General features: G+C 38.3%; 1 protein-coding gene across 1 annotated transcript in view; it reads right to left on the bottom strand.

Annotated features, from left to right (window-relative positions):
• Window positions 1–316: 316 nt before the first annotated feature.
• The window catches only part of NTF3 (neurotrophin 3), a 47350-nt gene continuing 23042 nt past the window's right edge, over window positions 317–24624 (bottom strand). Inside the window, exon 2 of the mRNA XM_062615544.1 lies at window positions 317–1434. Coding sequence (XP_062471528.1) covers window positions 640–1434 — 795 coding nt within the window. The 3' untranslated portion in view covers window positions 317–639. The remainder of the gene's footprint in view (window positions 1435–24624) is intronic.

Here is a 24624-nt window from a genome sequence, read left to right as displayed (position 1 = left end):
ATATTTTTTCTATGAAGAACTGGCAGCATTAGAAACAGTTGCAAAACAAATGTGCTTCTAAAACATAAATGAAAGTTGCTGGGTTATTAACAGTCTTTCTGAAATGCTTACAGAGGGAAAGTAGTCATTTCACTGGCAAAACAGGCAAAATACACAGGAATTGTATTTTATGGATATTTGATGTCTATAGTGTATTTTGTCTAACATGTATTTTGGTCCATTTCTGTTTGGTGGTGAGGAGTCAACACTGCATCCAATTCAACATGAATGTATAAAGCTGGGAATATAAGTATGTACACAACTCTTGACATTGATCTGGTTTTTAACAAGTTTACTAAATGACAGTCACTGGCTTGACAATACTGAATGAAAAATACTGATTTTACACAGATTTTACAGTAAAGTTATGGTATGCTGCCAACAAGCAGTGTCACATAGTCTAAAAAACCCAGAGTTGCCCACAGCAGAGGCACACACCCTTTACTCTTGTTTATGAGAGAGAAAGCTTATATACTGTAGATTTGCTGAAGTTTAATAAATAAGGTCAACTTATAATATATAAAACAATATAAACATTTATATGCTACATGCATATCATATAATTTAAAGTAATAATTTATATAGCAAAGAGATGCAGATCTATGTTCTTCCTATTTTCCTTGACAATGCGCACACACAGGAGGTGTCTATTCTTATCCATCTCCAGCCTACCAGTTTATTGTTTTCTGAAGTCAGTGCTCTAACATAAGTTTGGGATGTCTTGCATTGGGAGTTCCAGTGCTTGTCATCAATGCCGCGGCAGCCATTTTTTACAGGCTTGGCTTCTTTACACCTTGTTTCATAAAAGTATTGCTTAACTGGAGAGTTGCCTGTTTTAATTTCTCCCAGAACAGTTACCTGGTGTCCTCTAATGTCAATTGCAGATGATTTGTCCGTGACCCATAGACTTTCACTGTCACAAACAGAATATTCCCCTCGGTGGCTTTTATGCTCCGCGTACCTTTTACGCCGGGAGGTTCTGTTCACCACCACAGAATTTCCAATATAATCCTCCATGAGGTACAGCGGTGGTGGTTCCAGCGGTGTGTTGTCACTCAAGAGGACTCGGGGAGAGCTGTAGCGTTTCTGCTGCCTTAAGAGTTCTGTATCCATTGAGATAACTGGCTGGAAGTCTGATTTCACATTTTCATCTCCATCTATGTCTTGCTGAGGGTCTTTTTTCTGCAGTGTGTTTTGATAGTTTTCCTTAATATCTACCATCTGCTTAGAAAGCTTGTTTTTCAAAATGTCTGCCTGAATGAGTTTAATAATAAGAGAATTTATTGAATCTTCTGGCAAACTCCTTTGATCCATGTTGGTAGAATGGGTGCCACGAAGGTAAGCAAGAAATATCACATAAAACAAGATGGACATCACCTTGTTCACCTGTAAGATCTGCAGAGAAACAGAAAGTCAATATAAAACCAATTAAATAGAAAAGTTTATTAGAGGCTGTAAACATGAAAATTCGGATTTGTTTTAATGACATCTGCACTTCATAGATGTACATAGGCTATGTGTTTCTTTGAAGGTACTATTTATATATTTATAATGAGTGTAACCCTTTTCTGTCTTTTTTCTTTTCTTTTTGTTTTTCCAGTATTTCATCTGTATTGCATAAACTTTTCAGGATGACCTTTCCTTTTTCCATGCGTAGTGGCATATACATCAGTTAAGTCCTTTCTCTGCAGAGGTAGGTAGTTTTTTGGATAGTGCATCCAGGTCTTGGCAGTAGAGAGAGGCCAGAGTTATGCTCACTAAGTCTATTCTACAGAGTGGTTTAGTTTCAAAATTAAGAGATTATGCAGAGTAGCAGACTATCTAATGATGTAAAATGAGAAAGTTCTGTCTTTGTTAACTGTTGCCAAGTTTTGTGTGTTGAGATCTCCTGGTTCCATCAAATACCTATTCATCAAACGGCTTGTGTTTGATTTTACCCTAAGAGCATTATCATAGACTTGGAAATATATATCATGTTTCAATAGCTCTTTCTTTATGTTTCTCTCTCTGGTGTTATAATAGAATACATTCTTGAAGGAAAAGGATGCAGTCAAGCAGCAAAGTGTGGTTTCTTATATTTTGAACTTCAGAAAGACTCTATAATGCAAGTGGGAAATTCAGATGCATCCACAGGCCATTTTGCACCAGTTGTTTGCAGGGTTGGGGCCTGTTTCTGTTTTGCTTGTGTTGGTGGTTGGTGTTTCTTTTTGGTTTTGTTTGTTTGTTTTTTGGTTTTTGTTTTGTTGTTTTGTTGTTATTTATGTTGTTGCTGTTTTTTAATCAAGTTCCTTCATTACATTTATATAAATTGGAACAAAACTGACAGTATTCAGAAATATTCAAGGACGGGTGGAGGACTCCCCCTTTCCCCTCCCCTGCTTTCCCTTCTTTTTGCCTCCCCTCCGTTTACCCCTTTTCCCTCCCTCACATTCCATCCCTCCCTTCTCTCCCCCAGGTGGAAGAATCTTGTGCAAAAAGGTCAAAATGAAGTCAAGATCAAGATTTTGAAAACTGGACCTAAAAGTGTGGTTCTTCTCTGTTGCCCTGTACTTTGGCATCCACCACTCTCTACGGATTCCTGTGGTGTCTTTGTAATTCTAGCTTTTGAGCATCTTCTAGAAGCTCATTTGTCATTTCTTGTTAAATCTTTCTGCCTCCCTGTTTGTGAAGTTGAGAACTGTGAGCATCCATCTAAGGAGGTGGGATTTTTCCATGTGGATACTGTATATTTTCTATTTGCATTTATGTTTACATTAAATCAATTTTCAATGTAAAAACTAAATCATGGGAAATACTTCCTTTCAAAACACACCATTTCTTGTCATCCTTTCACGGGACACCCTAGAGAAGATCCTGGCTCTATCTTTTTTATTCCCTTCTATTAGGTATTTCTATACTTTGACAACATCACCCTGAGCCTTCTCTTCTGGCTGAACAGTCCCAGACTTCTCAGGCTCTCCTCACATGACAGATGCCTTAGTTGCTTAATCATCTTTATGGACTCACTCCTGTAAGTCCATGTTTATCCTGCACTGGAGAGCCCAGAGCTGGACACAGAGGGAAGTATCCCCTCCCTCAACTGGTGGCACTATGGATTCTCTGTTTTTCTCAGAAGAAATTGTGGAAATATCAGACCTCTTGAATTGAAGATTTTCCACTTTAGGAAAAAAAAAAAAACAACCCATCATTTTCTGCTTAAGAAGGCAAAACAAAAAGGAAAAAAATACTGGACAATCTTCTATCCACTTAAGTAAAACTCCTTTTAGCAACAGAGTCCCCACTTCATAGTTTGGAACTGCAGCAAAATCAGAGCTATCCTCTGTGGATGTGTGATCTGTCCTTTTATGGACAAGAAATGTGTTTTCTCCATTCTCAGTTTGTCACAGTATGAGTTCACCTAAATCTAGACTGCTGCTTGCAGCAATGTTAGGCTTTGGGGAAAAAAAAGTCAAAATAATCTAAGATTTTCAGTTACCATACAATTACTGTCATACCTAAATAAATATGAACTTAACGTAGATGGATCTCAGAACCGAGACTGTGCTGCATACAAAGACCCTTGTTCAGTTTGGTCTTCCCTCAATAAATTATTTGTTTTTAAAACCAGTAAAAATATTAGAAAACAGCTGTCATTCAGCAGATTGCCTTAGAGTACTCAGAAGGGCTAACCCACATGAAGTATGACACACAGGTCCATAGGATGGTGAGCAAAGCTTTGACAATGCTCAGCTGAAAAGCTGAAAGCATTATTCATGCCAACATGCAGCTGCATGTAATCACTGGTCTGCTTAGTTTCAAAACTAAGTGGCACTAGCAAAATACACAAGTTGGAGCAGGTGATGAGGTTGGAAAAATAAGACTGGAGCTCCTGCAGACTCTCTTTAATGTCATGGTGTGCACAAAAAGGAAGGACCAGGGACCTCAGAATTAGATCAGTTCAAATAAGCCATTTTTCTTGTCCATGGAGGAACCCTGTTAATGGAAAGATGTTTAGAAGTATTTTTCTGAAGCTAATGTGGATTTGGAGGGAAGGGTGTTAAGTTAGCCTGAAATTCAAATTGTAGGTTGATTACTTCTTGGCTAATTATTTGCTTCAAAAGCAAAAATGTTTCAGAACCAATTTTTATCTTTTTCTGAACTGTTTCAGGGTGCAAAATTTGGAAACAAAATGTAAATGCTTGGTGAGACTGCAGTTTTCAGGGAGTTCCTCCACCTAGGAGATTCAGAAGTGGAAAGTTGAGACATTCCAGTCCATAACTTGAAATTGTCAGGTTGTCTATGAAGTCCAGCACCTCAGAATATGCCTAAAGAACTATTCTAGCTAGGAGAAATGGACATTATTGGGAAACTGCAGCTGGTTTATGGCTTTGGATCTATTTTGAGTATAAGTCATCTGAAATGTGAATTGGTTTGTAGGGCTTGACTATGTTTTTTTTTGATAAATGGTTCATTGCCAAAATAGAACTTTGTGCCTGTCTAAATTGAAGATATGCAATATTTACCTTTTTTTGTTTTGTATGTTGCTAAACTGATAAGGTGAGGGAAATGCAAGATATTAAAATGTTTATGTTTTCTTATTTTCAAAGCAAATAATTCTGATGTGTTCTGGACATGCTTCAGAAGTTACACAATGGAATTCACAAAACAGAAAAAGAGCTTAGTCACTATGGCCTAGTGAGTAAGTTACCTATAACGGAGACTTGCATTCAGAGGCAAGACTTTAACAGAGGTATCCTGTCTGAAAGAAGACTAACCTAACATCCAGGGTCCTGGGGCACAGACTTGTATGTACCTTAGTAGAAACTACGCCAGCACAATTAGCAATAGCTCCTTCTTTAGCTTTTTGAAGAATGGTATAAAAATGTCCCAAGAATTTATTCCTTCACATGATTTTTCCTGTTCTTTCGTTAAAAATTCTTAAAATATAAAGTATTCATTTCAAGTAAAAAAGCAAATTTTGTTCAAGCCAAACTTTTTCTACTTAGCTGGTGATTGTGAGACACATTTCTTGTTCTTCAAGGTTCTTCTTGAAATTTTCCATATGTAAATTTCTGTAAAGGGTCATTTTAGCTGTCTTTGTGGACTGTTCCCAGTCAAGTAAGTGTGATGAATGGTCCTAGAAATGGACACAATGCTATTTACACTCCTACAGAAAGTACAGACTAGAATACTATATTTAGGGCCTGGGTCTAGGTCCCAAATAGGCATAAGCAATCATTTCATGGTGACTTCAGAATAAAAGCACAGCCCAGCAGAATGCTCACTAGTCCAGTATCAAACTGAGGTAATGTTAGTAGACACAGATAGAGACTATAATCAGTGACTGTTTCCACTTCATTTCTGCCTGGTATTTGATTGTGCTAGAGTATTAATGCAGGTACCTCAGCTCTGTTTCTGTTTCCATGGGCTGTCAGGTCAGCTAGACACACAGCTAGTCAACAGTAAGGTGTATGGAGGCACATGACTTTAATGGGTCTTCAGTATATGTTGGATATAACAACACATCCATCTGAACCAGTATATTCATCTTACTGTGCAGTACCTACTACATAACTTAGAAGCCATGTGGTTGTAGAACAGTTTAGATGATGTGAATCCAGAAGAATTGACCCAGTGCCTTCTCTGGATTCACATCAAAAGGTATCCCTTTTTGACCTTTTAGTTTACGTCAAACTCATCATTTGATTGGGTCTCAATAGTGGCTGGATATAATGGTAGACTACTTGTCTCACTTTCTGCCTGTGCCACAGATAGTAAGGAGCTACCTAGTATGAGCATAAGCAGCCTGACACAATCTTCTTGCTGGGATATTCACACTGTTTTATGTCTCTTTCCTCCTGTATCACCCAATTCCTTTTCTATTTTGTATCTTGGGGGTTCATCTAGGGCTGCTGACATATTACAGAAAGTTTTTTTTCCTTATCCACTGAGAAGCTTTGGACCAGCCCTGCTACTGTGCTGTGCTGCTCTGTGTGACCTTCTAGATGTTGGGATGCCTTGAGTTCTTGCCCAATTTAATTAAAAAGGGGGTGAAAGAACATGGCTCTCAAATCAGCCTTTAAATGTACTCCGAAAACACTGCTATGTGGAATTTAGAAAAGCATTGGACATGAAGGTGGAAAGATATATTGGTCTATTTTAGTTAGTTCCTTTGCACAGTGGTAGTTTCCCCTTATTCAGAGATACTACTCAGGCTTTCAAAAGTGATTGCAAGCATCCAACAGAAGCAAAGAAGATTGTTAAAGGAACAAGAAGTTGAACTGAGAGACAATTAGGCATTATGGATGGTAATATAGAGTCAGTTGTTAATTTGCACTAAACAAGTTTGACTTAAAGATTGCTGGCATTTGTGGCACACCGGATAAAAAAAGCTCATGCATTACAAAATTGTTTGATCTTTCAACTATAGGTTTGTTTTACTTTATTTTAATGGTTTTATTCCTGCTTATCATTGCAGTGTTAACAGAGCATTAATGCTGTCTAATCTAGGTGTCTCAGGAAGCCTAAATTTAGGAGAAATAAATAAGCTTACCTATTACTTCCATTAATAAAATGAATCCCCAACAGACTCTGGCAGAGCACTTTCTGCTTTTTTCAGACTCAACACTTTACATAATGTTGGAAAGTTTTGTTTAGTTTTGTTTGGTTTGTAATGATTAAAAAAAAAATTATTTTAATCAGTTTCTGAACAGTCTAAGCAGTTGAAGAGCAAAGTGTCATTTAATATGTTTTGTAAAAATAATGAAGTTCTGTGAGATACTGCCTAAGCATTTACTTTTAAATCATTGCTAAGTGGAATTGGAATAGAAGGAAAAGTGGCTGGTGAATTTCATGTTCAGCGTTGTAATCCCAACATGATTTATCTAAGTCAGCTTGAAGTATTTGGCACTTTCTGAAAAATTTAAGAGCAGCTTTTGTTCTTCAGACCGAGTAACTAATGATCATTTGTGGTGGCTGACAGCTTATTCAGGCTTTTGCCAGAGATGACAGTGTAATTATTCTCATTGCTTGCTAAGCATTGTTTTCACAAACTCACAGAGAGCAACAAGTAGCAGAATACCCTGTTGATTCCCTCATCCTAATAACCATGTTGAGACAAAGTGTACTTCTTCTCCTCTGTGCTTAAGAGGATATTGAAAAGGTACAAACAAGAAAAATATCACTGCATTCTGAATATTCAGAAAGATGCAAGTATACAATAGTTGCATATGAAAATTTGCACTGTATTTCATAATAGTAATCGATTATTTGGACAATATGGTCCTGTAGAAGAATTTATTAAGGTAGATTGCTGTGGAGTGCTGAATGCCTCTAGAGAAGGTAAGACCCTCCTGAACATTTCCACTACTCAAGATATGGAAATTTCAACACATACATTTTGAAGCTAAAGCTTTCACAAGAGCCAGACTCACTAAGAAGCTGAAGAATTCAGAGACAAAATCAAGTGGGACTGAGTTATGGCAGCTTTAAGTGTTACCCCTCCCATCCTCAGGGTCAACCAAAACGTAAGTTAGTGAAGGAATTTGAAGCTAATGCATTCCTCTTGCAGATGGGCTAGGGAATGCAGCTACACACCGTATATGAGGCCGAGGCCACCAAAGTTTCTTTATCTCTGCAGCAAGTCAGTTTTTAACTATGCATTACTCAAAGCCATTTTTAAGAGAAGACGCATCTGAGCACTGAGCCCCAGTATTCTCAAGTGAATGGTGTATACCTAATCTCTTTTGGAAATGGAGTTCAGTCTTCTGAGTCACTGACATTTCCTTTTCCTCTTCAAAAGACTGTCTGAGCAAAGCACATCAAGACAGCTGTTCATCCAAGAATGAAAAGTATCATCTGCACTTTGAACCAATCTTCAATACTATTTATGATTACTATTGTGACCATGACCCTGTTGCTCATTGAGGAAAGCTTTTCTGACTGGTGACAACTTTCTGAGGGACAGTTTTGTGATAATACATCTGCTGCAAGGGACAATGTTTTATGAACAGTTAAATGTGCTGTGTAGAACCATGGCAATATTGGTTCATTTCAGACACAGCTGATTGCAATGGCACGTGTGTCTATATTTGATCTTTCCACAGATAAATCTTTCTGGAGACCAAAAAGCAATCACCTTACACATACCTGCCTGTTTCCAAGAGAAAAAGGTCAGAAGCAGTTCCTCCATGCTTACGTCACTAGTTGGAACAGCAGCTGCTTCTCATACCTTGTGCAAAGTTAATTCTGTTAGGTTTTAGCCCTGCACCTTCCTCCCCCACCACCAACATTGTCTGGAGTTCAGGGCACTTGAAACCTCCCTGGAGGCATTTGACACTCCCCAGCATCCTCTAGCAGTCCCAACAAGGGACTTCACTATTAATAATGTCGGGTACAATGTCAACCGTACTAGCTACATCCCCGGGTCTATAATCAACTACAGAAGTAAGTAGGCTTTTCTCAGTCACAGCCACACCTTTTTCTGGTTTAATTCCTCTCATCACTGACATTTTTGTGACATGATATTTACACCTGTCTGTGTCTACCCTGACTGCCATGGTATAATTTTGCATTAACCAATTTACTAACTGATCTCTGTATTGAGAAGGTCAGAACAAGATTTTGGGAGGCTGGTATCCTGATTTCTCTGATTCAATGGAACAGTTTGGTCAAGTCAGTCTCTGTTCATTACTTTCTACATCTGTGGAATGGTGTGAGGTGTTTATTGTCCCAGATATATAGCCTGACATCCTTTGTTTTCTCCCTCAAAGAGCTGGATGTTGTTGCCCTACTAAGAGAGCAAAAGTAAAGAGTTCCTTTCTCCACACAAGGTACAATAGCATTACACTGTGATAGCCTGGATGCTGCGTGGGAGGTGATTGTCTGTTTTGAGAGTAATGAGGCATCTCAACAAATATATTTCCATAAATATTCTCAGTGTAAGTTATCTTCTGTTTTCTTTTACCATTCTCATGTCACCGATATTTGAGCACTCTATAAGCATTTATATTAATACCAACAAAGTAGGAGGGCTGCCACTGTTACCGCTTTAAAGAACAGAAACTGGACTAGACAAAAGTCATGATGCTTGCAAGGTCATGCAGGTATTCTGCTGCTACTTGGGGTTCTCATGTAGTAGCTGTATCAGTAAAGTCCATCTGTAATGCTGTATGGAAGTGTGATAGATAAATGACAAGCACAAAATGCAAAGAAATAAAAACAATACCATCTGAGATGAGCAGTCAGTTGCAGAATTAAAGCCATAGTTGGGTAACAATGTCCACAAAAGCTGAAGTCTCTCTACATATCAGTACTGTGTAGCTCTGAAAACTCTCCAAAGTAGCAAGAATTTTAAAGGTCATATCCTTAGCTAAATCAATAAATTCCAATGACTTGACTAGACCTGGCTAATTTTACAAAAACAAGATTTTCCCATACTTAGCAATTGCCTTTTGTTGTTCTTGTTGTTCTTTGAGAAGTCATTTATAAACAGAAGAATAGAAAGCACCAGAACTAAATCATGGTAGTGGATAATTTAAGCTGCTAAACTCTGTGTGTTTAGTTAATCTTTTCATTGCTGTTTCTTAAAAGTGGCAGGGCCATGCAGCAAACAAATTAAATTTGCAGCTGAATTTGGAGGGGATGCAAACAGCAGTGAGCAAAGAGAAATACAATCTCTACTGGGGAGATGGAGACATAAAATATTGGCAGAAAATTACAAAATGAAAGTCAAAGTAGAAATTACAAGCTAGCGTGCTGGGGGAATAGTGGTATTGAGCCATGATATACAGAGGGGAAAAGAAGTTTAGAAAGGAGCAATACCTGATCAGCCCCAGGAATGATCTAAAACCTTGGAAAGGCACTGTATTCAGCAAATGAGAACACTGAGTCATTCCACTGCATTTTGCAGCACAGCAGAAAAACTGAGAAAGCTGTGCAAAAGCTAGAAGGTATTGTCATATGAAAAAAAATTAGGAAAGAGCAGCAAAATTTACTAGAAGGGTTGTATAACTGATCTTTGAGGAAATTGCCTTGGATGTGCAAGCCTTTGCTATGAGCTGACAGAAAGCACAGTGGATTGGTGACAGAGAGCATTCACTTTAGGGTGGGGCAAAGGAGTGCAATCAGGAAAAATGGGATTAAACTAAGGAACGGGAAGTTCGGCTGATCATCAAAAGCGGTTTTCAAGCTCTGCAAGATGTTTGTAACAAGCCCAAAGCCACACCAAAGAGGCCTGGTTTCATGTTTCGTTGGAGCCCTGAAACTCCATCTAAGTCTTTTTTTAAAGCAGTTTGAAGATCCATTAACCTTTCAAGTCAACCTGGACCTACTTTGGCTCAACCAGGGCTGATTAATTGTTATGTATAAAGTAAGACAATAGTTGCAGTTCCTCTTATTTTGGTCAGAGAGATGCTTTGAGGGCTTAAGCTCTCTGTAATTAAAATTGACAGTAGTTTTCCAGATGAAACTCACTTCTTTCACCTCCCCACACTTCGGGGGGGGGTGGTCAAGCCTGGCCTCTGGGTATAGCAAAGGCACAGCTATATTTGATGTCTCCTGGAAAGAGCAAGGGAAGCCATGGAAAGGGTTAAGGTGAAGTGGTCCACATTGCTCTCATAATTCTATTTTAAATGCCTGAGGTGGGTTTTGTTCAACTTAGTAGCAGGAGGAGAAACGGAAGCACCTCTCAGATTATCAGAATTTTTTCCCTTTTCTGCCTTTTGTTTTTTTGCAGAAAGAAAAAAAAGATAAATTTTTAAAACACTTTTTTAATTAGTATTTTTTTGCGATGTTAAGAAACTCAAGAAGAAAACTGCTCCAAACTGTGAATTTCAAGATCATTATTTTGCTGGATTTTACACTGAAACCAAAAGGGTTTCTACTTTGTTTTGGTTTAGAAACTGGAAACTTCCTCTTCCATTCTTTTTAATACCTTCCAATTTCTTTTTTTCTTTTATGAACTAAGAAAGTGCAATCAAGCAAGCAAACAGACGAAAACAAAGGTTGCAGCTTCAAAAATTATTCGAGTCTCAGTATGAAAAATCTTACGTTCCTAAACCTAGCTTATGGGTACAAAGAGAATTCACACCCAAAAGGAAACAGAAATAAAGTAATAGGGAATGCTAGTTAAAACTGAAATGATCTTTTGTTTAAGTAGAAGTAAAAATTCCTGAAGTTACCCTGAGATATTTCTCTTGAAAAAACAAAACAAAACCCAAAATTAGGTATTTCTTTTGTTTTCTGCCAGCTCTACTGTGACCCTTGAATACAGATGTTTGCATTGAGAGTAGAAACAGTGTTAGGGTAACACTGCCTCTTACAAGGCCCAGTCAAATTTCTAAGGTACCATTTGCTTGGAAGCATTAATTATAGAAGCATTAATTTATAGCATTAATTTATAGCTTAGAAGCATTAATTTATAGCAAATTGTTTACATATAGGCTTGTCCTGAGGGTAAAGACTGTTCCGGTAAATCTAGCTACTCTGCATTTTTTTCCTTGTAAAAATTTGCCCGAAGTGGAACTTTGCTTGTGAATCCCCTGGTTCATCAATGTTTGTGTGGATAAAATTTCCTGTATGCAGTTCTCTTCGAGACATGGAAGTTTTCTAATTTTAGTCTCAGTTAGCGTTTTGCTGTGAGTTTGACTACCTTTAGGGGTTAATACTCAAGGATGGTGAGAGTATTCTGGTTCCAGTCTAGCAGAGTGTACGATTTTTGCATGAGCTGCCCCACTGAAATGCAGATTGCTCATGCATGAAGCTTATGGTTGACTGCTCTGCTAAACTGCATCCAAAGCGTCCGCTAATTTGCAAAGCTGAGCCTTCCCTTCCAAAGTCAAAGCATGATCCCTGTGTTCTCCTATTGCACTAATGCAGGCTCTGCACATCTGCCAGGTCCAAAACTCATCTGAAAACTGCCTTGGTTTTTGGAAACCACTGTACTTTCTCTTATCTTTCAATCCAGATGCCACTTTGCCGTTAATACACAATGCCTTCCCCTCCACTTTGTTAAAAATCTTTGAAAGAAGAATTTTAGAACTGGGAGTACTTTAACACATGCTGTCTCTCACCAGGCATATGATTTCCAGATATTTGGTAGAAAAGCAAGGTTTTAAACTGGGCATGGGAAGGAGACAAATGAGATGTACAGCAGCTGGCATTGCCTCTCCTTATATGATAAATAACTGGTATGCCTTTTTAGAAAATTTCTTCTTAGTGTAGGAATTCTGGTTATGAAAAATTTTATCTATAAAAGGGAAAGAATAAAATAATTCCCAGGGTAAGGGAGCTAGAAGCAGAAAAATTGGACTTTTGTTCACCTCTTGTCATATGCACACTTTATACATTTCATGAGAGACACCTACTGACTTCTGATAACACAAAGACTAGTTATATCACTGGATAATGGACTTGTATGATAGATATGAGCTATGGAGGTGCTGCTGCATATTTAAGTTTACTCCTTTTATAAAAGATGGGGTGTTCACAACCTCACTGCAAGAGCAGATGTTGTGAGTGCATGAGGACTAATGGAAGGTAAGCATGAAATTTTGTTTTCATAGTTAAGAATGCCTTTGGTGACCAAGTGCTTTTGCCATTGTTTTAGTTTGGAACCTAACATCTGTACAGTTTATGTGACTTTTCCAAGGTTATGTGAGCCCACGGTCACATGTGAATAAAATGGGAGAGATGGTGTTCGGACCCTCCTCTCATGAGGTCTAGGTTCTGCCTGGTTCTGCCCACTGGACCAGATTCTTCCTTCCATTTTTTCCCAACACCCTGCTGGCCCAAACTGAAGTCCATTGGGTCAAGTGTCCTAAATTAAAAGTACTTCCATGCCATATTTCTTCCTATTGAAACAGTAGAAAAAGGAAACTGCCCCTACTCTAGTGAAGTTAGAAGTAACAGGAAAGCAAGCAGAGGGAGGAAAAAGGATGTAGAAAACTTTGCCAAAGGTGTCCATGCAGAAGATCTCAGGTGCCTTGAGGAATTAAAAATAACTTGGAATCAGCCTTAAAATGAGCAAGCCAATGTAAATCGGCTGTAACAGTTCAGTAGTTTTCCCCAGGAGCTAACAAAATAATCAAGGGAGAGATTTTTAATTCTGCACATAGGAAAAGCCTGGTCCTAGACTTCAATTTGAACAGTAGAAATCACTGATTAAAAAGGAGCCAAAAGCTGTTGTGCTTCAGGAAGTGGGAGAATTAGGGATGCTTACTTTGGACGACAGTATAACTACAGTGTAGTCTATACAGGGGGAGATGCACAGCTGCATCTCCCCAGGAGCAGAGTACAGAACATATTGTGAGTCAGTCACAGTTCCTCCCTATCTTCTCTCCACCACCAAAGTCACTCCCTTTGCTCTGCTACAAGAGTCAATTACTTCATCCTTCCTTTATATTTGTTTTCTTTTTTTACTTCTCGTGGATCAGTTTACTCTCCCATGCTCCCAGCCAGCTACTTTGGCTAGCGAGGAAGCAGAGTGGGGTGAAGCTTGGGCTCTCTGCACTTCTGTCATCTTAACACCCCCTCTCCACTCACTTTCTTTCAGCAGGGAGTATAGGGTGAGCAGCCCCTGGTCTCCTTGCTGCTGGCAGAGTTGCAGTGACCAAGCTGAACTTGAATAGTCATGGGAGTAAAGCTGGGTGTGTGTGTGTGTTAGAGAAAGGCACAGTCCTCCCTCCCTCTTATATTCCAGTCTGCCTGGGTACTAGTCCTGATAATATGCGGTGAGTTTAACCTAGGAAGTGTGTTCTGTACAGATTCCAAGTCAGAGGCCAATGTTAAAATGATACAGGATATTATCAGTACTAGAAAATGGAACATGCTCACTGAAACCTGTGAAAGACCAGCATCTTCCTAACCTGAACTCAGTCTGTTACTAGAAAATATAACAAGGAAGCCCATTGCAGAAACAAAACAAAATGATCACATCCTCAGGAACTTTTGGGAGGAAAACATATGGGGAAATTGTTTATTAAAGGTGAGAGGTCAGTCAAGATCTTGGGATAACTGGATGTAAAGGGGATAATTTCTCAGGTCTTTTTGATAAATGGAACACAGAGAGCTTTGCTGAGCTACAAGTAGTAAAGGGCTTTTCAAATGGAAGTCAACGTCTCCTGTGGCTGGTACTGACAGGAAGCCTACACATACTTGGGAAATATTTCCTGAGTCCTCTCAGAAAAAGGCAAAAGCACACACATACATCTTTTTCTATCCCATGTTCCCATCATCTCACCCTAAACCAAAATCTGTGGTCTGGAAGCAGCTCGAGCTTCAGAAATGTCTTCTCTGAACATGTCATAAAGACCTTACTCTTGTTAGCATATATACGGGGGTATAGTTTGTGATTTCAGTATAGCTTTGACTGGGAGAAAGGTGAGTAGAAAGCAGAAGATAACCAGGCAGGCCAAGACTGGGGGATTCAGATCACCTGGACTATGGGACTCAGATACTGGGGCAGAGGCTGGATTTACAAGAAAAATAGTCATTTAGAAAAGATAAGACACAGATTTTGGGACTGCTAGAAATTAAGGAAAATTGCAAAGATTTATTCCCATTTTAGACTATTAAATGCTGCTATGCTTGGAGACAATTGTCTATATGCAACTCTTAAAAATTAAATATCTAGGCCAAATTCTGCTTTTGGTCACACAGAAAGCAGGCGACTGTAAGATGAGTTGCATATAACTGAGGTCATAATCTGGCATAGTGTCTGAGCTGGCTCAGTTTTCTGTTCAGCTAATGTCAATACTGGTAAGCTATTCTGAGGAAATCCAACAGGGAATAGGTCAGGTGTTAATGCTCACAATCAATATGATTCCAAATAAACTGGAGGAATTTAAGAAACTGTGCTGTGCCTCCTGATTAAGTTGCTTGCTTAGAATTAAAATAACTCCATTGACTTGAGTGGTACTACTTCATATTTACCCTGGTGCAAGTTAGAAGAAAATGTGACTCTGTGTTTAGAAGACCTTTCCATGTCATATCTCTAATAAAAAGGAAAGAAGGAAGCATAACAAAATTTTTGAACAAGGTGGTAAAACCAAGTTACCTTCTTACCCTCTTTTCTGTTTTCACTGAACAAGATGAAACTAAGATCATAATTTCTCCAAATTCTTTCCTTTCTCTTAAATTGGAAAAAATATTAGTATATGCTGTGAATATTGGAGTCATCTGTTTTGCTGTTTCAGATGCTCTACAGCTATGTGAAATGAAGAAGATGACATTACTGCAAGGAAGGGGGCTAGTTTATTTACACTCTAATGAAAGAAATACCTTAAAATGCAAGTACCATTCCACAAAAACACATTGCAGCTTCACTGCCTTCTTCTTAACCTGCAGTTTTTGTGGTGGAAAAGAGACTTTTTTTCACAATATAAAGAAAATGGTATTTCAATTTTCTTTTATTTGTTTCTAACTGAAAAGATCTTTCATACTACAATAAGGTCTGGATTTATTTTCAGTATTTGCCTTCAGTTCTGGTTCCAAAACTACACAGTTGTGTTAAGGGATTTAAATCCCTTGCATCACTGAGGGTTGACTTTCCAGTGTGTGCCGGAAGGTAAATATCCATCCTGCCTATCTATGCTGAGCTGCCTAAATGGTATATTTTGTGTTAGGGGTAAATCTGCAGCACTTTCAATTAACCACTGGAGAAATCTTGTTTCTCCTACAGGCTGAAAGGCTTCAGGTGGGAGGTTGCAATTTGGCCTGATCAGCTTTTCTCTTTTTCTACTTACCTGAGTCCTTGCATCTGTCTTAAAACATTACGTTAGAGGTTGGCTCTCAATATACAGGAATCAAAAAAGCACTGTACTTCTTTAGCCCAAAGGGTAATGCAGGAGACAGTGTCTGCAATACCTAGCCATCAGGTTGAACAAGAACTTGTTCAAGGAATGAAAGGACAGCAGAATAGGGCCAGCCGTACTATCACAGATTGTCTCATGACTTGTTCTTATGATAGCTAGCCAGTGTCTAATTCTAGCCAGACTAAACCATAAGAACATTTTCAGGACATGAGGTTTGTCCTGATATGTAAAATGAAGTAAAATGCTCATTTTCTACTAAAAAATCTTCACACTCATAAAACTCTAGTGAAAGTAAATCAGAATACAAAGAATAATATTTTTAAACCACTACGTATTGGAAGAAATACATAGCCATTAACATTGCATTAACTTTTGTCCTTTCTGTTCTGGGAAGACTAAACTGCAGCCCTTCCAATGAAAACAAAACAAACTAAATCCCACAAACAACAGAGTTAAGAAGGGGGTTAGGTGGAAAGAAATAATGTTTATCATAATTTCCCATCAGAATGGAGATACTGATTGACTACCCTAAATAAATACATAAATAAATAGGAATTTTATTCTTTTTGAAGCTTTCATGGTTGGAAACTTCTTTATGCAGTTCCCTGTCATTTTCTTTCTTGAAAACATTTATGCTCCTTGCTTTAGTTACTCTTTAGGGTAACATGTTCCATATGTCAGACAGCTTTTGTATGAAATAGTTTAGACTAAATTCTCCTTTCATCCCTGTGACCTAATTTTAAGGTCTTACTGCTGTGGAGGACTAATCTGGATCAGTTAGATCAGACCCTCCTAGTCTATAAATGTCATTTAACTCACCACAACTTTTTCCCTTTCCATAACTATAAGCCCAACAAAATCATCCTTTGCAAGTGTTGCTGTTACAAACTCCCTTAAATTCTACATGTAAAATGAACACTGCTTTCTGCCTCAGTTCATTATTATACTACTTTCTTTTTTTCAAGTGAATTTTTAAAGTAATGCAACACAGAAGCTTATTATCTTTTTTTTTCTTGATTGCTGTTTTCTGGACTAGAAGCCAAAGAGGATTTTTTTTTTGTTGTAAACAGTGGCTTCCCAATTAGTTTTCTATGCTTTGCATACAGCATAAAATTTCTTCCTGCACAAATATTTCCTTTGATCATTTTTCTCGGAATAAATTGTATTTAGCATCTTCACAAGCGTTATTTTCTTTTTGCCTTCCCACCAGGTTCCTGTGTAAGAAATGTATGCACTTAAAAATTTCCCAGACTGTTCAGTTCACTAGCTAATTCAAACACCCTTCCTGTGGACTTCTGATTTTCCCTGTGCCTCTTCTCTTCCTTCAATGTTAGTTTAGACTTGGAGAAACTCCCCTGCAGCGTATACAATTACACTTGTGCAAAACAAGCCTGAATGACAAAAAAGCATCCTCCCCCCAGGAACGCACTACTTCTGCTTGCCTTCGACGCAACCATGTGGGCAGAATAATCTTTGAACCTGTCCTGGTTCAAAAAAATGGATTTTTACTCCTTTAGTCTGCTTTGCTTGTGGAAGGTAGCTGTATCTACACATGATCATGCCTCTGGTGATTGTCGCTTGCAAGGATATTGATCTGGTGGAGTCAACCATCTGTAGGCCCAGGCAAGATCTACATCAGAATTTTTCCTTTTGATTTTAAAATAAAAATATCTCTCTCAAACCTTGTACAGCTGAAATGCTGACGCAGACCTACTGCTGCAAAGTCCTTGTGTTGTATAGCTAGCCTATGTTTGGGAAAGGGTATGACTCTGTTGGTAGCTCAATCCCTTTTCTTGTCATATGCTGTCATCCCATTAGAGAGCTTTGTTGGCAGAGAAAACTGGTGGAATTGTGGCTCTAGACAAGCCCTTCTGTTCTCCTCAAATTTATAAAATTTATGATTTAGTATCTTTAGAATATTTACTTTCATGATATTCCCATGAAGCTGAACTGTGCTCCTATTGTTTCAGTTTTGCAGGTGGAAAACTGCCTGACAAAGAAACAAGCTGTCCTTGCTCTTCATTCCTGCAGAATGGCTTCCAGAGGGAGGGATAGGAGCTGCAAAACATAGGCCTCTTTCCCACGTCATTAAGCAGGTACTATCTGACACCACAGAAGTTCCTGAAAACTTTAGCCCAGGTGGGCAAAGGAGGCCAGGCTTTGAATGCAGAAAATAAAGCTAATTAGCTGCAGATAATTGAGGTTTATACTTCTACTCCAGTTCCTGGGCTGATGCATACTAACTTAAACTGCAAAACTGATAATGGTGTTATTTAAGTTGTACAGAAGCAATTGGTGTTAGGATGTCAGTTAGTTCATATTTTTTCTAGTTGTGAGAAAGAGGCAGTCTGACATCCCTCGAACATGATTTCATATGCACTGCTTCTTTCAGTGTTCAGGAATAGGGCACACCTTGCATTTGAGTGCAAATTGCCTCTCTGGTTTAAAGATCAAGAAGCCAAACTTTGTGTCAGGATCTCAGTTTTGAACTCAGCTGCCATGGAACCTCCATGCTTTCAAACCCTCTGCTTTGATTTAGTACTTTCATTCCAGCTTGAATTGTGTGATAATCAGAACCTGCACAAATTACTTCTTGGGTATTTCTGTTCTTTGTCATTATTTTTATTTGTTTCTATAGGCCATTTGATTCAACGCCCTTCATGAAGAGCTGAGAAGTCTTCTTTCATACTCAATAGAGTTATGTTATGTTAACTTTTTTTTTGTGTAGTCTGCAGGACCTTGTCAGCCTGTTTCAGCCCAGAAAAAAGCTTACATCATTGACCTTTAATGCAAGGAAGAATAGAATATGCATTTGAAATACAAGAAAATTTCAAAAAATCCCTCCAAATCAAAGTGCAGTCACATAGTGTGCTGATGAAGAGAGTGTAGGAACCTATATTGAGTAGAATTGTACATAGAGAAGGAAACAAGATTAAATACCTAGAGCAAATAAACAAAGCAAGTGGTAACTTCTTAAAGCTAAATCTTGGGTCTGCAAAAGTCCAAAACCACTTTAAATCACTGGAGCATGTTTCAGTTACAAATATGAAATGGGGCTTGAAGTTCTACTTGAAATTGAGAAGCTGTATCAGAAAAGCTGAAGAAGTCCTAAAGAGTTAAAAATCATTAACGTGGCAAAAAAAACGTGAGTCAATGTCAAAAACTTTACAAGTTGACCATCTGAAAATATGTTTGGGTTCAAAAGATCAAAAGAGCTTGCTTGACTTGAACTCTAAAAGAAATAAACAAACAAAAATATGTTTAGGAACACAAATTGTTTGCTTGAAGTAAATAGGCTTTCCTTCCACACAGTTTGTGTTTAATTGGTTAGAGCTTTCTGATTCAAAACCTTTGCAGGGATTTGGGAAGACTGGGAATCTCATCTGATTGCTAGATACTAACAGGTCAATGACCTGAAGGATAATGTTACAGTGGAATGGTAAGAACAATATTGTCCAAAGTATTACAAATATTTAAAAGCCCTGGAAGTCCTTTTTCCCTGACAGTACAGACATCTGAATTTGGCCAGATCTTCCGTAGTATAGCATCATGGTTAATGTCATTACTCTGGTTTGCGTTGTGGTGAGGATCTGGCCCTTAACTGAAAATGCTTCAATGCTTTGTGAAATTACATCATTCAGTGAAAAAAAAAAAACAAACCAGAAACCCAACTAACTGCCCCCTGCCCCCCCCATTGTCAGCATGTGACATGCAGGAACTGTTTTATGGTTTGATGCCAGTGCACTTTTTCACCAGCTCTGAGATTCACAAATTTATTTCTTCCTGAGAAATTAAAAACAAAAATTATCTCCTCTCCTCCCTCCTACTCATATTTGCTCTTCTCCCAGCTGTCATCACTGTTTACAGTTTGAGTAAGCGAAAATATATATTTACAAGTACATCTTACTGCTGTGTTTGCTGGTATAGACTGCCTGAGGGTATGTCTGTGAACTGAGCACCCAGCTACATACATACACATATCCCCTTCTCTTGTCAGCTTTTCCCCTCCCCTGCCTTGTTTTCTTAAGCTATGTGTTCACCCTTTTCTGTTGGATTCTGAGCTTTGTGGGATGGAAGCTGGCACCTTAATTCATGCCTGAACGTGAGCTCTGTCAGAACTCTGAGGCTCCTATCACTCTTGAGCAGGGAAAGGACGAACCTCCTATCTCTATCAAACACTGCTGTTGGCTTTTCTCCTGTTCTATGAACCTGCATGCTGGATTAACTGAAGTCATAGAACAGGAGAAATATCATGGGCCTGCATTGTAGCTGAGTATTTCACCTCACGGTGTTGTGTGTGAAAGCAGCATTACGCGAAGATTTTATTTTCAGCTGCAGCCTCATGCTACGGCCCTTCTCCTGACTGGACATGTGCCCATCGAACAGTTCCAGAACATCTTGGTTGCTTACCAGCCCTAGATGCCAGAAGCATGTCCCTGCTTCCTCTCCCCTTACATGATGAAGTCTGTGGGGTCTCATTCACTATAGCTCAGAAGAGCTGTGTCTTACACAGTCTTGGGGCAGTGAAACCAGATCCTGATGAAGGTCTCCAGATGTTACTGCAATAGCATTAATAATTAAAAATCTACCATAACTAACTGAATAATATATAATAAATTTAAAATCTGGGTTTTCATACAGTTGTAGAAAAATGTTACAAACACCTATGATCTTATTGGAACTAGGCTTCAACATCATGAAGACTATTATTTATGGCTTTCTGAATGTTCATGACTGTAAGTACTGCTGGGGCCAATTGAAAGCTGACAGTTCCGAGAATTTTGCAGGATATCTTCTCAGTCTTTAACCAGTCATAAAGAGTGTCTGGTGGTTAAGGCAATTAACCTGTGCTCAGTTTCTAACTCCCCTGGGAATTGCCCTCTAAAGTTTGGGAAAGACATTGAGGACTTGTTTACGTGGCTAAAATTGACTTCAATTTTTACTGTAGCATTACTGATGAACATGTAGCTGCCACAATGTTATACTAGTAAAGACAAAACAAGTTAGTTTAGTCTGAGATGTATTTGCTGAAGTTGACTGTTAGTTGCACAGCTGAAGTTTTTTGTTTGTTAGTTTCAACTTTGTAGTTTTGACTTTGGGTAGCTGGAGTTCGTTTAGTGGTTTTGAAGTATAGGAAGAATGCTGCTATCTAAAGCTACTTTACTACCTGTGAAATGTGAATGATAACACTAATTAGCTTCGTCTCGATACTGTTGAGTGCACTGTAAAGTCTGAGAGACTGTATTTGCTGTGGGAGCTGCTATGGGAGATGAAGACAACTCTTGTACCCAAGGTTCCTGGATTTATTCATGTATGGGCAAAAATATATTTAGATATTTGTCTCAACTGTGCATTTCACTCATCTGTGTCCCAAAAAACTAAAAATAAAACCTAGGAAAAGCTAGCTTATTGTTTGTCACTATCTTCCAAGCTACAGAATATCTATGATAAAGGTTTACATGAATAAAGCTGTAAATGGTATTGCTAGATCTGGTAGACTCATGACTGATGCAGACAGTGACCAATGGTCTGTGGGCAGCCTGAAGCATGCTTGACAAAGGTGTGAACCCACTCACCCCTCACCTCCAGAAGGATACTAACAGTGTTTTTTTGCTGATGGTATAGTAGATCATATATTTGGGCTTGTTTATGTAAAGGATGATACTGATTTTGCTAATAAAACTTATCCATGCACTATTTTCTGATCACAGATTCTTACTGGTTTTATATAAGACCATTTAAAAGAAATTCATTTTTGTTATCTATAAGAAAATATTTGTGGTGATCACAATAATATCAGTGAAGTTTTCTGGGGGATCTGCACCTTGTACACATAGTGAAACTTCACAGTGATGACTTAACCAAAATGTAGGTTCAAGAAACAACACACATATATTCAGTTCTTTTCAGTGAGTCATCATCTCTGGAAACAAATAGGTGAAACTAGAATCTTACATAGGATTTTCAAACTTGGCTAAATGTGCTCACTCTTTCAGATGCTGAAAGTGGTTTGGTACCTTTGCAGATCTCAGAACTTTTTACTCTGAAGAATGGCTCAACATTTTTATACAACAAAGATATATTGATTAATATTAATTAATTAATTAAAAATTAATGACATGATTGCTCTGTCTCTATGCTCTGCATCTATCATCTGGACAAGTCCTGTTACTATGTTGCCTGACAAAGACGCAGCTTTCCTGGATTACAGAATTGATATTCCCTACACAGATAAATCATACCACTATGAGATTTAGCACATGAAGTTTGTGTACAACTACCTTTTGCTGACAATTTTGTTCTCAGAAACCAAAATACATTACTTGGTTAACATGTAGGAATGACTGCAATATTTTTCAGAAAGTCCTTTCCTCTATTTCTCACAATAAATTTACACAGGAAAGCATGAAAGTGGCTTCTAGTTGCTAAAGTATGTTAGTGAAAAAAAAAGGTATCACCCTAAAACATGGACATACAATGACAAGTTAAGTGGTCAGAGTTTCACTGGGCACAAAGACAGACTGTCCTTCGTATACCTTCATGCAGGTTACATGGCAACAAAAGATGGTTATCCTGTGCTTTTCTTAATCTTTCACGACTTTCCTATTGTTGACTGGTTTATAATATGACAGCTAAAAAAATGAATCATAAAATGGATACAATTTATGCAAAAGAATTCCAGTTAATGAGCATCCATGCACTTTGTTAATATGCTTTTAGCTATTTATGGTTGGACTTGATGATCTTAAAGATCTTTTCCAACTTAGTTGATTCTATGATTCCATGATTTTTAGGCTTCTAAGCAAATAGTTGTATATAGGATATGTGGCACATTGCAGGACCAGTTCACCTCCAAAAGAAGTCAGCGGGAGCCTGTCTATCTCCTTTAGCCGAGATGGAATTGGACTGATAAAGCTGAAGAAAACTGGGGAAAACTATGGGAATACTTACTCAAAATTACTTAATGAGTCAGCATGAAAATACATGATCCCTCTGGTATTCCCTAATCCTTCGTATTTTCAGTAATAGTGTATGTCAAGATACTGGAGACCAGAGTTTATCCCCTAAATGCATGATACCCACAGCTATATCAGTGGGAGCTGTCATCTCTCTATAACATTCATGTAAGTACTGTGCCAAAGAAATGTTAGGTCTGGGAGTTGGTGAGGTCACTCATGGCTCCTCCACTCTTTTGGTCCCTGAAATTCCCAGGCATGACTACATCCAAGATGGCATGAATCACTACTTTGTGTGTAAGTTAACTATCCAGTGTGAATGGTCTACTGCATCCAAATCCTTAGGCTCAACTTCAACTTCTGATACTTTCAAATATGCCCAAGCTACCTACCATCAATCTTACTTTGAAAGCCTGGGAAGCCTGGGAATATAGCTGAATCTAAAATCTTAATGATTTATAGATATATGAACATGCTCTTGATGTCTTCGCCTTTCCTCTTTAAATCACCACTGGTTATTTTTTCTCCCCAGTTAACATAGACTGTAACATTTCTCCCCCTCACCCCCCATATTCTCCTATTAAACTGGCAAGTTTATGATTTGCTGTCACTCCTACTGGAGCTTGACTCTCTGCTGTAGTGTCCTACTGGTGATTGACCCACTTAGCGTCCTTAAATCATGCAACAGGGACTTCTGAAATAACAAATCAAAGTATCACTGGCTTGACAGCCATTAGTTGTGACCAAACCATCACAGCAGTATAAGGTACAAATGTGACACAACAAGAAAAATGCTGCTTTTGAACCATCTGGAAACCAAGTACTTGAATGCTGGAGAGGGACTTTTTGCAAGGGTATAAATTACATGACAAGCGGGAATGTCCTTAAACCGAAAGAGAGTAGATTTAGATCAGCCATTAGGATGAAATTCTTTTCTTTGAGGGTGGTGAGACACTGGCAGAGGCTGCCCAGGGCAGTTGTAGATGCCCTATCTACAGTGCTCAAGGCCAGGTTGGACGGGGCTTTGAGCAACCTGGTCTAGTGGAAGGTGTCCCTGTCCATAGCAGGAGGCTGAAACTAGGTGATCTTCAAGGTCCCTTACAACCCAAACCATTCTGTGATTTTATGACTTCAGCAGACACAAATGAAAGTCTTCTTTGAAAAGAAACACACAAGTCACTTCAGTTATCTTTCAAAACAGTGCTTGAGTATGAAAAGACAGCCACTATGCCTTGAAAAGCTCAAAGAAAGTAACAAGAGCTAAGTAAAAATAAACTTGATTGAAGATGGGTACTGAAGAAAACCAGTACAAACAAAACAAAGATATGTAATTCTGCCATAAATAGATCACGCTAATTACCTATGTATAATATTTTAGACTTAACAATAAAGGACATTCATCCAAATGCAAGCAGTCATAACAACAAGTACGATTTTCATTAAAAACAGGCTAAGCCTTGTCTTCATGTAAAGCCCATTATGCTGCAAAAGTGTAATTAAATGAATTTCAGCAACTCTATACCTCTTCATTTTTTTAAATTTTTTTATTTGAGTAGGACTATATAATAAACCAGCATAATTGCAACTGTTTAGTGCTTTTAAAACTGAAAAGCCAAGCTACCAAAGGAGAAAATCTTTCTTAGAAATAATTCTTCAGTATTAATTTTTACTTGTAAATTCAGGTTTCCAGGATTTCATATACAGCCTCATTGTTATGCTATGCTCAGAAAGAAGCGAGATTTAGTTGCCCTAACTCCTGTGTTTGCAAAAGGAATACAGACATTCCTTATGTTTTATAAAGATTTGTATTATCAATAACAATTATCTATCCTCTGTTT

Source organism: Pezoporus occidentalis, unplaced genomic scaffold (assembly GCF_034315485.1).
Source record: "Pezoporus occidentalis ecotype Australia unplaced genomic scaffold, CSIRO_AGI_Poc_V1 ctg182, whole genome shotgun sequence".
NCBI classification, from domain to species: Eukaryota; Metazoa; Chordata; class Aves; order Psittaciformes; family Psittacidae; genus Pezoporus; species Pezoporus occidentalis.
The sequence above is the reverse complement of the archived record's forward strand: the minus strand, read 5'-3'. Positions and strand labels throughout refer to the sequence as shown.